This window comes from Numida meleagris, chromosome Z (assembly GCF_002078875.1).
Source record: "Numida meleagris isolate 19003 breed g44 Domestic line chromosome Z, NumMel1.0, whole genome shotgun sequence".
Lineage (NCBI taxonomy): Eukaryota > Metazoa > Chordata > Aves > Galliformes > Numididae > Numida > Numida meleagris.
Genome location: NC_034438.1, coordinates 26824288 through 26837837, shown reverse-complemented (window position 1 = coordinate 26837837; position 13550 = coordinate 26824288). Strand labels below are relative to the sequence as shown.

Genomic DNA, 13550 nt, shown 5'->3' with positions numbered 1-13550 from the left:
TACAGATTCTCTTGCCAGTTCATCCTATGTTACATGAACATGCCTAGTCATAATCTCAGACAGTTTTCATTAAGAAAAAGGCATTACCTGGCGCTGGAAATTCAGTAACCTAAGTGCCTTCAACTCCACTGTCGCTTTGGTTCGCAGATCAGGGGGCAGAGAACCAGGCAAGTTCTCCAGTTCCTGGATTCTGTGAGCAATTCGTGCCTGAAGCCTAAGTAAACAGAAAACTGCATAAGACACTTGGAGAAATCTGTAAAGTAATATGTACAAACCAATACAGTAAAAATAGGCAATTTATCTCAGGTACTTATTTGGCTTCTAGTACTTGTTTCTGAACCACAAGGCTTTTGCAAAAATGGAGATTACATTAGATAAACTTTTCCACTTTGAATGACCAAATAATGAATTTAAACCTAGGCCCTCTTTAAAATTTTGGCTAAGAGGGTAGGTGTAGAAAGCAACTTCGAAAATGTAATTTACATGTATCAGATAGGATTCTGTTTTCAGACTTCCTTGATGGGTACAGTTTTATGTACTCTTCCTTTACAGTCTTCTTCTGCGTTCATTTGCAAATTCAAAAGAGAGAATAATGGACAAGGCAGAAGGATCTTGTTTTATTATATTTTTCACACTGAAAACCTGGATCAGGAAGCCAACAGTTATATAGCTGTCGTGAGTTTTATTCACAAGTATTCTTGTGAACTCCAAATTTTGCCAGGCACTAAAATAGCAGATTCCAAAATTCTAAGTCAACCAAAAGTTGCATGTGGACGTAATTATGGATCATAACTTCTCAAATAGCTGCAATGCTTCTGAAATGCTCACCTACAGAACAGTTACAGCCAAATTCTGGTTCCTCTGACTTCAGTGAAATCTAGTCAGTAAAGCAGACACAAACTTTCAAAAATCCTCTTCTGAGCTGCGCATGTAGTAAAACAACCGAATACTGAACACATTTTAAGTTTATTATTTTCATTCTTCTTAGTTGGCACTGAGTGTGCCTTCTTGTTCAACAAAAAGGACGAGCACAAAAATTAATCGGGCTGCTCCTCACCATTGCTTAGGTTTAGGTAACTAAATGGATGAACCATTTTGCAAACAAATATGAAGTGAAATGTTCACTTATTAATTCTGTAAGAATTGTTTTGTTAGGCTAACTCTGGGAATAAAATAGGTTAAAGTGCCTCCAAAAGTTTACAGAGTATAAAGTCAAGCAAAAGCTGGCTTTAGGGCTGCTCCAGGGGGCTGGAGTTTGTATTTCTATCATGTAAATTAATCCTAAAAAACCCAAATATTCAACCTTCTTGAGATGTGACAAAATATAATTCAAGCTTACAGTGAGCCGTTATGTCCTGTTATCACTCTAAGCAGTCCATCCCCTACAAAAGACTCTTCACACTGCTATCCATTTTCTTTCTCGTTCTCAAGGCAGCTTAGTACTTCCAGGTTAACTTTCAAATTTCTTCAAATTACTTTAAAAAGAGAGGTTTACACCAAGCTACACACAACTACACTCACTCTCTTTCATGTGTAATTACTGTCCTTTTACAATACAGCCACAAGGAAAAAATAGGGAAAAAAAAAGCATTTGTAAGTCACTACTCACAATAACTCAAAAAACTCACACAAAACCTCGTCTGTTCTCAAAATAAAGTCCCGGCCAAAAAAATGTACATATTAATGAAAATCTAGAGTAGATATTTTATAGATTTTTTTATAGATATTTTATAGATTTTTTTTTATATTTTATTTTATATTTTTTATATATTTTATAGATACTTTATAGATTTTATAGATATTCTAGATATTTTCCTGAGTAAGTCAGTAGGATTTTTAGAAGAATTTCATGGTAGTTATCACACCTCAAGCAAATGCCCTAACTACTTGAGGCATTTCAAAATTACAGCCACATTCAAGTCTTTAAAGAGAATGACTGCATTTTCTCAGACTGTTCCTATCTTTATTGAAAAATACTAATGCCTATTAAGTCAATGGAACCCAAGGAAATAAGTTTTCCACATGATTTTTACTAGTGTTTGAAGGATATAATCTCATCTTACTTAAACTATACATTTAATTAATTTTTGCAACTCAGCAATCTATCTTCATTGATGTAGAATGCGGCTTACACATCTACACAGAGATCCCTTTGCAATTAAGCAATGTAGACACCTTCATCGTTACCAGAGGTCAACTACAGAGGTTACGTTTGCGCATTCCAGCCTGTCTTGTACAGATGCCATACAGCAATCAATAATTATACAAAAAAGGGACTTTGCAGGTAACAGAAATAAGCTAGTGACAGTCTACACGACACTGGCAAGTGCTTTCTTTTCTTTGAATTAGCACTGAAAGTGTGGAAAAAAGCCTTTCCACATAACAGAATAACGTTATAATACACTGGCTATTAATTTAAAAAATTTACTCACTAAAACTGAAAAGCAGTATTTATTTTAAAGGGAGAGTAAAGGAGACTTTTGTAAGAGCACAGTATGAACCTATCACTTTAACAAGATCTCAAAGACTGCAAGTTTAACAGGTCTCCACATATCAATACTTTAAAATTCCTGTATTAATCAGAATTTTAAATATCTAATTTTCTTTTCATCCACCGTTAGTCATACAGGGATTAACAACAATTCTCATGTAATACCATTTTAACATATGCTACAAACAGCTTTTTGGCCCAATCACACAAATTTAACAACAACATTAACTCCCCATTTTCTTTCCCTTTGTTAATTTATACCAGAGCCTTTTTATAATTAAGATCAAGGGTTTTCAGGGAGAAGAAGTAGTATGCTGATGTCACACCAGATTTAAAGCCTTTTCAGACCCATCAATATGTTACAGGGTCTATTACCACTTCTCTATCTGTATTAGACTATTTAACATGTGGTTAATGGATAGGATCTCTATATTGTATTTTTAAGTGTCTATTTGATGAATTGTCATACTACTTAATTTCCCAGTAATGAGGAAGGGAAAACAAAATCACTGTCACTGAAATAAATAATTAGATGTAATTTCTTCAGTGTAATAGCAAAAACTAAAGTATTTCACATTTACAACATTATGCTGTGTGCAAGACACACTTTAACACATAAACTATTAAAGTGATCCATAAAAAAATGGAAATGTGTACACAGTAGCATATATTCTCTCCCAAAAGTCAGCTGTTAACCAAGTAAGTAGAGTGCGAACTGAAAAGAATGGTCAAATACCCTAGTAATTAACTTTTATCATGATGCTGATTAATTAGCAGTAAATGAATGTGGAACTGCGTTTGCAGCAGCACATTTCACACAATCAAGGTCACAGAGCAAATAAAGTAATTTTAAAGAATTCCTGCCCTGGCAGATTCAAAGCTCAGACTTCCACAACAAATCAGAATACCTTTTGGGTCTGTCTCTGAAATATGGATCCCTAAAATATCTGTCGCAATTCTGTCTTTTCATGAAAAATTCATTCTATTTTCTAAGTATTTAAGAGTATAATGCTTTACCAGAAAAGTTAACTACTGAGAGATCTTAAGAGATAATTATTTTGTAAAACTATCACTAACTTCGTAGGTCATCAGGATACAAGTGTTTATACCGGAAAGTGCAAATAGTTCATGTTCCTGCATTGAACTTCCCTTTACTAAAGCTAAGCCTAGTACTATCCAAAACATAGAAACTGTTTTACTGCTTTTTTAAAAATGTTTGCCTTATGTTACTTACACAGTTTTAAACAATGAAAAGAATTCCAGAAGTTATAAGAATTCTGGTATGCAAAGCAAAACTAACTTCTAGCAACATTCAACACTATAAAAGCTCGAGTCACTATCCAAAAGTTACTTTGAAGAGTAAAAATGAAACTGGACTATTACAGAATGGCTATCAAACTTCCACCTCACTTCCTCAGTCAAGAAGATTCAGGTATTTAGAATCTAATGGATATGCTGTATCAGTTCTAAATATTAAATGTAACAGTTATTTTCTGCCAATTCTTCTCACTGTTCAGGGACACTAAATCATAATAGTTCGGCATAAACAGTGCAACAGAGAAGGGCTGGAAAGTCTGAAAAAACTGAGATAACTGGTGCAGAAAAAGTTACACTGTATTGATTACATGATTCTTGGCTCAAGTTAGTTCTACAGTCATTCTCTTAGAGCAACTGGAACTGCATAATTTTGTGTTCTACAAGCTTACTGGAAAACATATTAGAAAACAATGAGTAAACACTGAAACAGCTATGGCCTAAGGTTAAAATAAAAAAAGAATTACCACAATGATATGACACAAAATTACTTAAGTATTATTTTATGCAGAAAGTAAAAGCTCTTCTGTGATCAAGGCCTGCATTCTCAGCATGGCACCACATTCTAAACAACTTCATGGTGCTTTATCTTCACAAAGTGAAAGCCATTAAACCTGTCCTCAGTAAGACCATCACTCCTTTTTGCTGCCTTTCTGTTACAAACTCATTATTACAGTAATTGGAAGATGTTTTATCAGTTCAAATCAAGAAAATATGCTATGTGTGGTCTCTTTTCACCAATGGATAATGATTAGAAACACTTCAGGTGCGGGTCAAGATACTTCTTGCCCTGCACATTCTCAAGGATAACTACTGCTATCTCAAGGGTCTTGTTGATAGCCAAAAGGCATGAGAAGTCTTTATCGAATTCTGAAAGAAATGTTATCCTCTATACTTTGAGATGAATATAAATCAACACCTAATTGAGGCACTCAGGAGGCAACTTTTAAGACCACGTTTCCTGGTAACCTTTTCTTTAATCTTGCTTGTGACCTCCTTTCTCTTTGGAGTTCAGCCAAGCTCAAGATCACACTAATAAAATTTGCTTTTGCTCTAGTCACTCACTTTTATCAGCCTTTTGACTTTCACTGTTCCCTTTGCAACTGGCTTATAATTTTGAAAACTTCCCACAGTATATTTGTTTCTCTGTAGATTACAAGGATTTAGATTTCCTAACTTTTGTCTTTTGAAGCATCCAATAATACAGTAACCAAGAAGAGTCCCTGAGCCTATTTTAAACTTAGCTGGTTTGCAGTGATGCTGTCAGCACACTTTCCTAGTTCCTAACTTGGGGTGGAATTAGATTATCTTTTTGAGCGTAACGTTTCTACTTTTCTTTGTCAAGGTTCCTCTCTGGAAACTCAGTTAACTTGATTGTCACTACCATACTGGATTGCAAGGACTCCCTCTTTAGAAAGTGAAAAATAACAAACTGCATATGTACTTCAATCATATTATTCACTTTTACCTATATTCACGTTCTTGAAGAATTTCAACAGGGTCTAATCCTTGCGGCTTTTGAATAGGGCTGATGCGATTCTGCTTTTGCTGCAGCTGAACAATGGGAGAAGGCTGTCCAGGTGGTGGCTGCGGTACAGAAGGCCCAGGCATAGCAGCAGCAGGCTGGGCAGCAGTGGGGGCAGGAGAAGGCCTCCCACTAGGGGACGGTGCAGGAAGCTTCTGCGGTGCACTGGAGACGCTCATATCTGGGGTTTGGCCTGAATCATAAAAAATACTTATTCATAACATGAAATATGGAACACAGGAAGAAATTCAAGATGGTTTCTGCAGAAGAACATGAGCTCAGAAAAACATTCAAAATTACCAGATAAACACACACTGATATATCCTTCATTCTATATTTAAAAAAAAATCAACTATCCATCAACTGTCAAAGTCATCACCATCCTCAGATTTACCCACAAGCAACAACAACGTATAAGATTTCTGCTGAATGAGAAACATATTATTCTCAAGTTTACTTACATATTATTCTCTATGTTTACTTTCAAATTTCTCTTAAAAAATAAATTCAAAATATATTATTAGTAATTTCTAATTAATTTCAATACAGACCTTCTTCTACTCTCAAACCATAAAATGAGCCTGTAAATCCAAATCTAAATGTTTTTATTTAAAAATTACTATCACACTAAGTGGTGAAAAAAATATTACAACACTCATTAGATCTCAAAGACTACACTGTACTTTCAAAGCAATTTAAAAAATAAAAAGCCTCATTCTGCCACGGTTTGAAAACTTGAGTTTACAATAACAAAGAATAGAGTTGAAAGAGAAGCTTCCTGCAATTAAGCATGCTGAGAATACAGCTTAAGTATATTTTATGGATGTCCCTCAGGCAGCTTATGTATTTCACTTTGATTATAAAAAGGTGCTTCATGTTCACACTGCCTAACTGCAATAACTTCATCTGGCCAAGTCACTCATAGATGAATAAATGGTTAGATTCTCCTTGATATTTAAGTCCTAGGCACAGTAAAGGTTACACTATTTCATCTGCATGACTTTTTACTTTTCCATTTTTTTTCCTTCTATCTTTTTCTCGGCCTCTACCTACACTGTTTAACCATAACTCTGTGTATGAAATAAAATGAGAATTATATTTCTCTGTACCTTCATTCCAAGTTTTAGGGGTAATGGCAGCCGTATGTCCGGGTATTCCTGCAGCAGGCCCTGGTCCAGTTGCAGCACCACTCATTGCATGCATCCCAATACCTAAGAATTTGACAGAGGAAAGAATCATATTAAGAAACAAGCATTCAACAATCATTCTGCTTTCCAGCGTGTTAGCCTATTCAGGCAAGCAGTGTTTCTGTGCATTAAATATGATTTTGTGAAGATTTTACTGTGAAATAAAATATGTTACAAAGCTTAGTAAAATCATGTCTCCTAAAAAAAAAAAAAAACAACCTCTACTTGCTAGCAAAGTCGTATACACTGAAATGAACTATGAAAATCATTACTAACAAGAAAACAAGATCAACTTAACGCTCAATTTCTAATACTCACTCAGTAATGAAAGTGTTCAGAAAATACAAAAGGCACAGGGCGTTTAATGTTAACAAAGTTTTCTCAAGACCAAAATGTGCTTTGCTTGCTGCACTGTAACATTTATTATCATTGAAAGAAAAAGACTAATAAAGAAAATTTTCTTTTCCTTATATGTTCTCAACAGCACACTACACATGGTTTGTTTTACTTTAATCTGCTCCAAATTTTGTATATATTTTTTCTGCATAATAACAGGAAACTGGAAATTCACTCTTAGAAGAATAAAATTGTGACTGATAAACTATGATTAACACTCAAAAAATGTCAGGTTTAATTGAAGTGTACAATTCTATTTCTGTGTACAATATTCTATTAATAATAGGTATGTTCTATGCACTTCCTCAAGGATAAAAAGTTCAGAATGCTGTCCCAAATTATAATTGTGAATACCACGTTTCTGTAACATTCCACAAGTAGAACTTCAAGAATTACTTGTGCAATGACACAAGGCCTAGATGCACTCACCAGACTGTCTGTTGAAGGCACTGGGAGGCTGCTGCTGTTGAATGCCAGGAAGGGTCCGTTTTCCCTGAACAGCAAGCTGCAGGTTTTCTGGTAAAGGCTGACCTCTAGCTAACATTTTGTATGCAAGAATCTGAGCCCGAAGTTGGTGCAGCTGTACAGGGCTGAAAGGGGAAGGACCTCTGTTGGGTTGACTCATAACTTGTGGGTCTCCAGGTATAATAGGTCCTGGTTGGCTGGGAGTCATCTGGGGTGGAGTTGGGCCTCCTCCAGACATTGGACTGGACACATGCTCTGGTGCTCCTAGTGGAGACGGGTGTGGAGACATATAACCTAGAACAGACAAAATGATCACAAACTTTGCACCCTGGCTAGTCAAATCTAAATTCCATCACATTTCTTTGGCAGTACATAGAGTATAAAAATATTTCTCTCAAGTCAGGATGGTTGTAATATTTTCTGCAAGAACAAAGTGCCACCTGAAATTAGCTATGTAAGCTGTTGTCTGAGCAGTTATGGTTCTGTGGTTCAAATATTCCTAATAAGAACAACCTTCCCCATACTTGGGGAAAGATACATTTAAACATGAAATACAACAAAGAAACATCAGGATGGCAGACTAGTTCTAGACTAGACTCAGGAGAAACATAAACCTGTTGGAGTACATCCAGAAAAGGGCCACAGAAATGATCCAAGGGATGGAACACCTCTTCTATGAGGACAGGCTGAGAGAGTTGGGGCTGTTCAGCCTAGAGAAGAGAAGGCTCCGAGGTGACCTGAGAGCGGCCTTTCGGTATCTAAAGGGACTACAGGAAGGAAGGGGACAGACTCTTCAGAAGGGTCTGCTGTGATAGAACAAGAGGAAATTATTTCAAACTTAAAGTGGAGAGATTTAGGTTGGATATAAGGGAAAAGTATTTTACAGTGAGGGTGGCGAGGCACTGGAACAGGCTGCCCAGAGAGGTGGTGGATGGCCCATTCAGGGCTCTGAGCAACCTGATCTAGCTGCGGACATCCCTGTTCATTGCAAGCAGGTTGGACTAGATGACCTTTCAATAGCCTTTCCAGCTCCAAGGATTCTATGATTCTAGTTCACTGTATATTTTGCAACTTGATGTATTCAGGTTTTTTTAATGCACATGCATCAAAGAACACCTATTCACTGACACAGATCTTCTTTGCAAAACTCTCCAAATACCAAAATAGGAAGCATTTGGTTTCTACATGACTGCTTCTTAATTCACAAAGATTAAATCTTTGTGTAAGACAAAGAACATCAAGTACCTTTTTCTATGGATGCCTATCGTGAACTTGGAACTACAACTGCCAACACAAAATGCACTTTATAAAGAAGCTGCTGAAAACAGCAGTACTCTAATGAAGCTCCAAGGCAGCAAGCAAAATCCTGAATCAATGGTGCTTGAACCTTATTTTTTATCACTTCAAATAATGAAATATTTAAAAGAAATCTTGACTTTCACTAAAAATTAAGACAAATGATTAAAAAGTCAAAGGATCATATATGTAAAATATTCCTGCTAAACCTAGTAAGAAGTTTATACGCTTACAGAAGAAGGTAAATGTAAGAGAATTTTATTTAAGAGAAAGATAAAGATAAAATTATAGAAATTTAGTTCAGTATGGTATTTATGTTAATGGTCATTTCAGCCATCAATTACATTTTTTTTTAATAGAAGAATCAAGTATAAGCTCACCATAAACAACAAGAATGCATAACATTTTAGAACATACAGTGATCATGTCAGATCAAATCTACCGTTATTTTTTTTTTAAGTTAAGAAATGAATAAAGCTTCCCTGCTGGTAGAGTGGCCACTGCTAACATCAGTTCTTGTGAAACTCTCAATCAAGAAAAAGACAAAGAGGCCCTGTGTGCACAAATCATTTAAAACTAGGACTGGAGAAATTAAACTGCTGAGAGGTCATATGCTGGCAGGCACATGGATAAGGTGACCCAACACATCTTTTTTCATCTTTAACAATTATCAGAAAGCAAAATGCAGTTAATTGAAAAACAATAGGGACAATGAATATGGGTTGTGAAACTGTAAAATCTTGATGAATTCTGTAAACTAACTTAATAAGAACTTCAACAAATACCAGTTGGTGATTAAAGGTATACATAGGTTAGGTCCCAGAACCTTGAACACCTGAAGTTCTTATGCTTACACTTACTAATAGCAAGTAAAACCACTTGAACTATTCAAAATTGGTCTGTGTGCCACTTCCGTGTCAGAGTAACTGCATTTCACTTGTTCTCAATTCCAGGAAAACACAGGAAATTGTTTCAGTCCACTTGTAGTTCCACTTTCGGTCCACTTTATAGCCACCATCACGTGAATTCCAGACTTCCTTTTGCAGCATCTCCCCACTCCTCTTACTAAATAAATCTAAACATACATCTAATTTTCTGGATAACTCTGCTTTTTAATGCTCATTTTAACAATTTACAGCAAATTTCATACTTCCAGTATCAATACAGAAAATTCCAGCACAGTTCATTCACAGAAGCTGAAAACACTAACACAGCCCAAATTCAGTTAAATGTGCTAAGATTATTATTTAAACAGCCAACTATGAAGTCAGAGCAGTGGACTTCCCTTTCTACATAATCTATTAGCACTAAAATAAAGGTTTTAAGACTAAAACAAGGACATCATTGTGCCTGAGTTCAAGAAAAGAAAACTGGTCACTGGAAATAGTCAGGAATGTTACCCTTTCTGCAATTTGGCAGTGGAAAGTGGTAACTGCTGGGGAGACAGATAGCAATAATAACTGAAGAGGAGGTATACAGACCAGCTATAAATTGATGTCCAGCATTTGTAAGCAATGGCGTTGTAGTACGATTCAACAAAAAGCAACTGCCACAACTAGCAAGAGATTCTTTCTGCACTAGCTCACTACTGAACATCAAGAAGTAAAATCCAGAATCTAAATGATAAAGTTCTGTATGTTTTAGTAATTAGTGTTAGTTTAAAAAATAAATAAATAAAAGCAAAAATCTCAATACTAGTGACCATCATGGAAACTGAAAATATGTATTTATGACCAGAATGACAGATTTAATTTAGAAATGTTTTTGATTCACTCATCAAGGTAAGTCTCATCACCTCAAAAAGAATCCACCAATTGTTTCTTCATAGACTGTAATAATCACTGCCTTGAAAATTCTGTCCTGACTTGCTCTAAATTCAGTGGTCCTCATTTCAAGATTGTTTATTTGCAGCAGCAAGTTCAGTTTACACAGATCGTATACATCTACAACCACATGTGCAGTTCAATTTATTTCTAATTTATAATCCACACTTACAGGCACATTTTCTATATCCACAAAATTCTGAATGTACATTTTCCAGTGAGCTGCTGATTTTAATTTTTTATTTATGTATTTATTTATACACTTTGAGTTGGGTTTTTTTGGTTGGTTGGTTGTTTTTTTTTAAGTGCATACATGCTTTGGTACTTAGAAACACACCCTTGCAAAAACTCTTTTTTTAAAAAGGCTTTACTGGAACATGTAAAGTCTAGATTAAATCTGATTTTCTGATCACTTCTAACCATAAACCACATACAGAAGGACTGTTCGTGCATTTATCACAAATTCTCAGAGCATTTTCTGAACGCTATCCACTTTCCCATTCACAAAAATTAAAACTATTAATTCCTCTCCTAGCTTCACAGCTCTTCTCAGGATCTTGAAGTCTGTTTACAGGTTCACAGATTTCTGACAATAAGGGACCCCTATGGTTTCTGCAGTCTACCTAACATGAATAAAACAGATCTAAAGCCTTCACCTTGGGTTACAGAATTTATCAGAAAGACAACCACGACTAACTTAAATTTCAAGTGTTGCAAAACCTACCACAAATATTTGGGTAATCCTTGACCCAAAAGTTAATAATATTTCTTGAAGTAAGAGGCAAATATTTAATATAGTCCAAATTCATAAAATGTGAATTGGCAGGTATCAAAATTGCCTACACCTTTTTAAGGTGAGTCATCTATTACATTCCACTCTAACATCTGGAAATGTGCAAACTGATCAAGTCATCCTTTATTTACCTCTCACAAGCTATAAAAAAAAATGCAGCTCACTACTCTTTAAGCAAAAATACAAGTTTTCCAAGTTTCAAAATCATTCTTTTATGTATTGTCTACTCAAGATACCATTATACAGAATCATTAAGGCTGGAAAAGACTTTCCAAGATTATCTAGCCCAACCACCTGCTCAAGCAGGGTCAGATATACCAGGCTGCCCATTATCATGTCCAGAAGCATTTTGAGATTATCTCCGTGAATAGGTATTAGACAATCTCTACAGATAACACTGGCAATGTTCAGCCATCCCTACAGTGAAAAAATGTTTTCTTATATTCCAATGGAACTTTTTATATTTCAGTTTGTGCATTTTGTCTCCTGTTCTGCCACTGGGCATCACTGCAAAGAATATGGCTCACTCTTTGTTGCTTCTTTTGTTCAGTGTATGAGGTCTCAGCTTAGTCTCTTTGTATGAACGATGCTCCAAACATTTGATACTACCTTAAATATTTCTCAATATCATTATTAACTGAAGGTATTAGAATGCAATGTGATACAATGTTTCATTCAATTCATTCTTGATCCTGTGTGCAAGTACTGTATTGCATCTCAGGGTTTCAAACACTGTATATAGGAATATGCATTAAATTCCGCCAGAGCAACCAGAACTCTTTTCAGCATTGTTGCTTCCTGTGACATAATTCTACACTACCTGCACAAAAGACAACTATCAGCACTGATTTTGTAGGTTTTTCCAGATAACTGACAAATAGAAGTGCTCCAAAAGTTATGCCTCCTATTTTATTATGTTGGCCACCAATGCCGGAGGTGGATGTTGATGGTACAGCAGAAAAAAAACAGAATCTTCCCCTCAATATTCCATTACATTTTGCTGCCATGCAACAGATGGCAACAGAAGGGCAACGTGACAAAACAGCATCCGATAAGGAAGTACATATGAAGAAGAAGTGTGACACTGAATTCCTCCATGCAGAAAAATGGCATCCACTGACAGTCATCAACACTTGCTGAACGCTTGTGGAGATTAAACAGTAAATGTGAGCACACTGAGGCAGTGGGTGGTGTGTTTCAGCTGTGCCAAAAGCGATGTGGAAGACAAGCCACATCTCAGATGGTCCCGCACAGTTGTCACACCTCAAAATGAAAAGCACCTTGATCAATCCATCCATGAAAATCTGCAGATTACAAATGGGACTGTGTACAGAGGTGAATATTGGCTTCAATGCACTGGAAACGATGGCAACATTGGAGTATCACAAGGGGTGCATCAGGTGGGTCCCACAAATGCTCAGACAGAAAAAGAAAGAACACCATATGGAAGTTTGTCAGGACCTACTGAACCAGCACGAGGCTGAAGGTGACAGCTTCCTGGATCACATCATTGCCAGTGATGAGACATGGTGTCAATAACACAGCTGGAATCAAAACAGCAGACTGTGGAGTGGAGATGTGTGAATTCCCTATCAAAGAAAAAGTTCAGAATGCAGCTGTCAGTGGGTAAAGTGATGTGTGCTGTCTTTTGGGATAGGAAAGAGGTGGTCCTTCTGGATTTCCTGAAACCTGGACAAACAATCAGCTCTGACTGCTATATCATGATGCTGACTCAGCTAAAGGCTCAAACGTCCAGAGTCAGGCCAGAGAAGACAACCTTTCTCTTGCAACACAATACTGCTAGGCCCTATACCAGTTTGAATATCATGGAGCACACTACCAGTTTTCACTGGGCTGTCCTACCATACCCACACTGTAGTCCAGACTTGGTGCCTTCTGACTTCCATCTGTTTGGGCTGATGAAAGATAGACTGCACAGGCAACATTTTTCTAACAATGGCACTCTCAGAGCAGCTGTGAAACAGTGAGTCACCTCTTCTGGTCCACATTTTGATGAGCACAGCATGTATGCTCTTGTTCATTGCTGGCAAAAATGCACAGCTAATGGTGGTGACTATATTGAAAAACAGTGCTCTGTAGCTGAGAGTTTGCTCTATCAAACAGTACTACGTTCTTACTGTGCTGTATGTTTCCATGCAAGTAAATAGGAGGCATCACTTTCAGAGCAACCTACATACGCTGAACAGCACTGAACCAAAAACAGTCATACAAGACTAACTAGAAATATTCCCAATTCGAT

General features: G+C 36.4%; 1 protein-coding gene across 7 annotated transcripts in view; it reads right to left on the bottom strand.

The window, feature by feature from the left end:
- Positions 1-13550, bottom strand: part of SMARCA2 (SWI/SNF related, matrix associated, actin dependent regulator of chromatin, subfamily a, member 2) — a 108408-nt gene that overhangs the window by 77102 nt on the left and 17756 nt on the right. For all 7 annotated transcript variants that reach the window (XM_021381277.1, XM_021381272.1, XM_021381275.1 and 4 more), the window contains 4 exons: positions 7343-7672; positions 6440-6541; positions 5274-5523; positions 88-214 (listed from right to left, as the gene is read on the bottom strand). In XM_021381277.1, coding sequence (XP_021236952.1) covers positions 88-214; positions 5274-5523; positions 6440-6541; positions 7343-7672 — 809 coding nt within the window. The remainder of the gene's footprint in view (positions 1-87; positions 215-5273; positions 5524-6439; positions 6542-7342; positions 7673-13550) is intronic.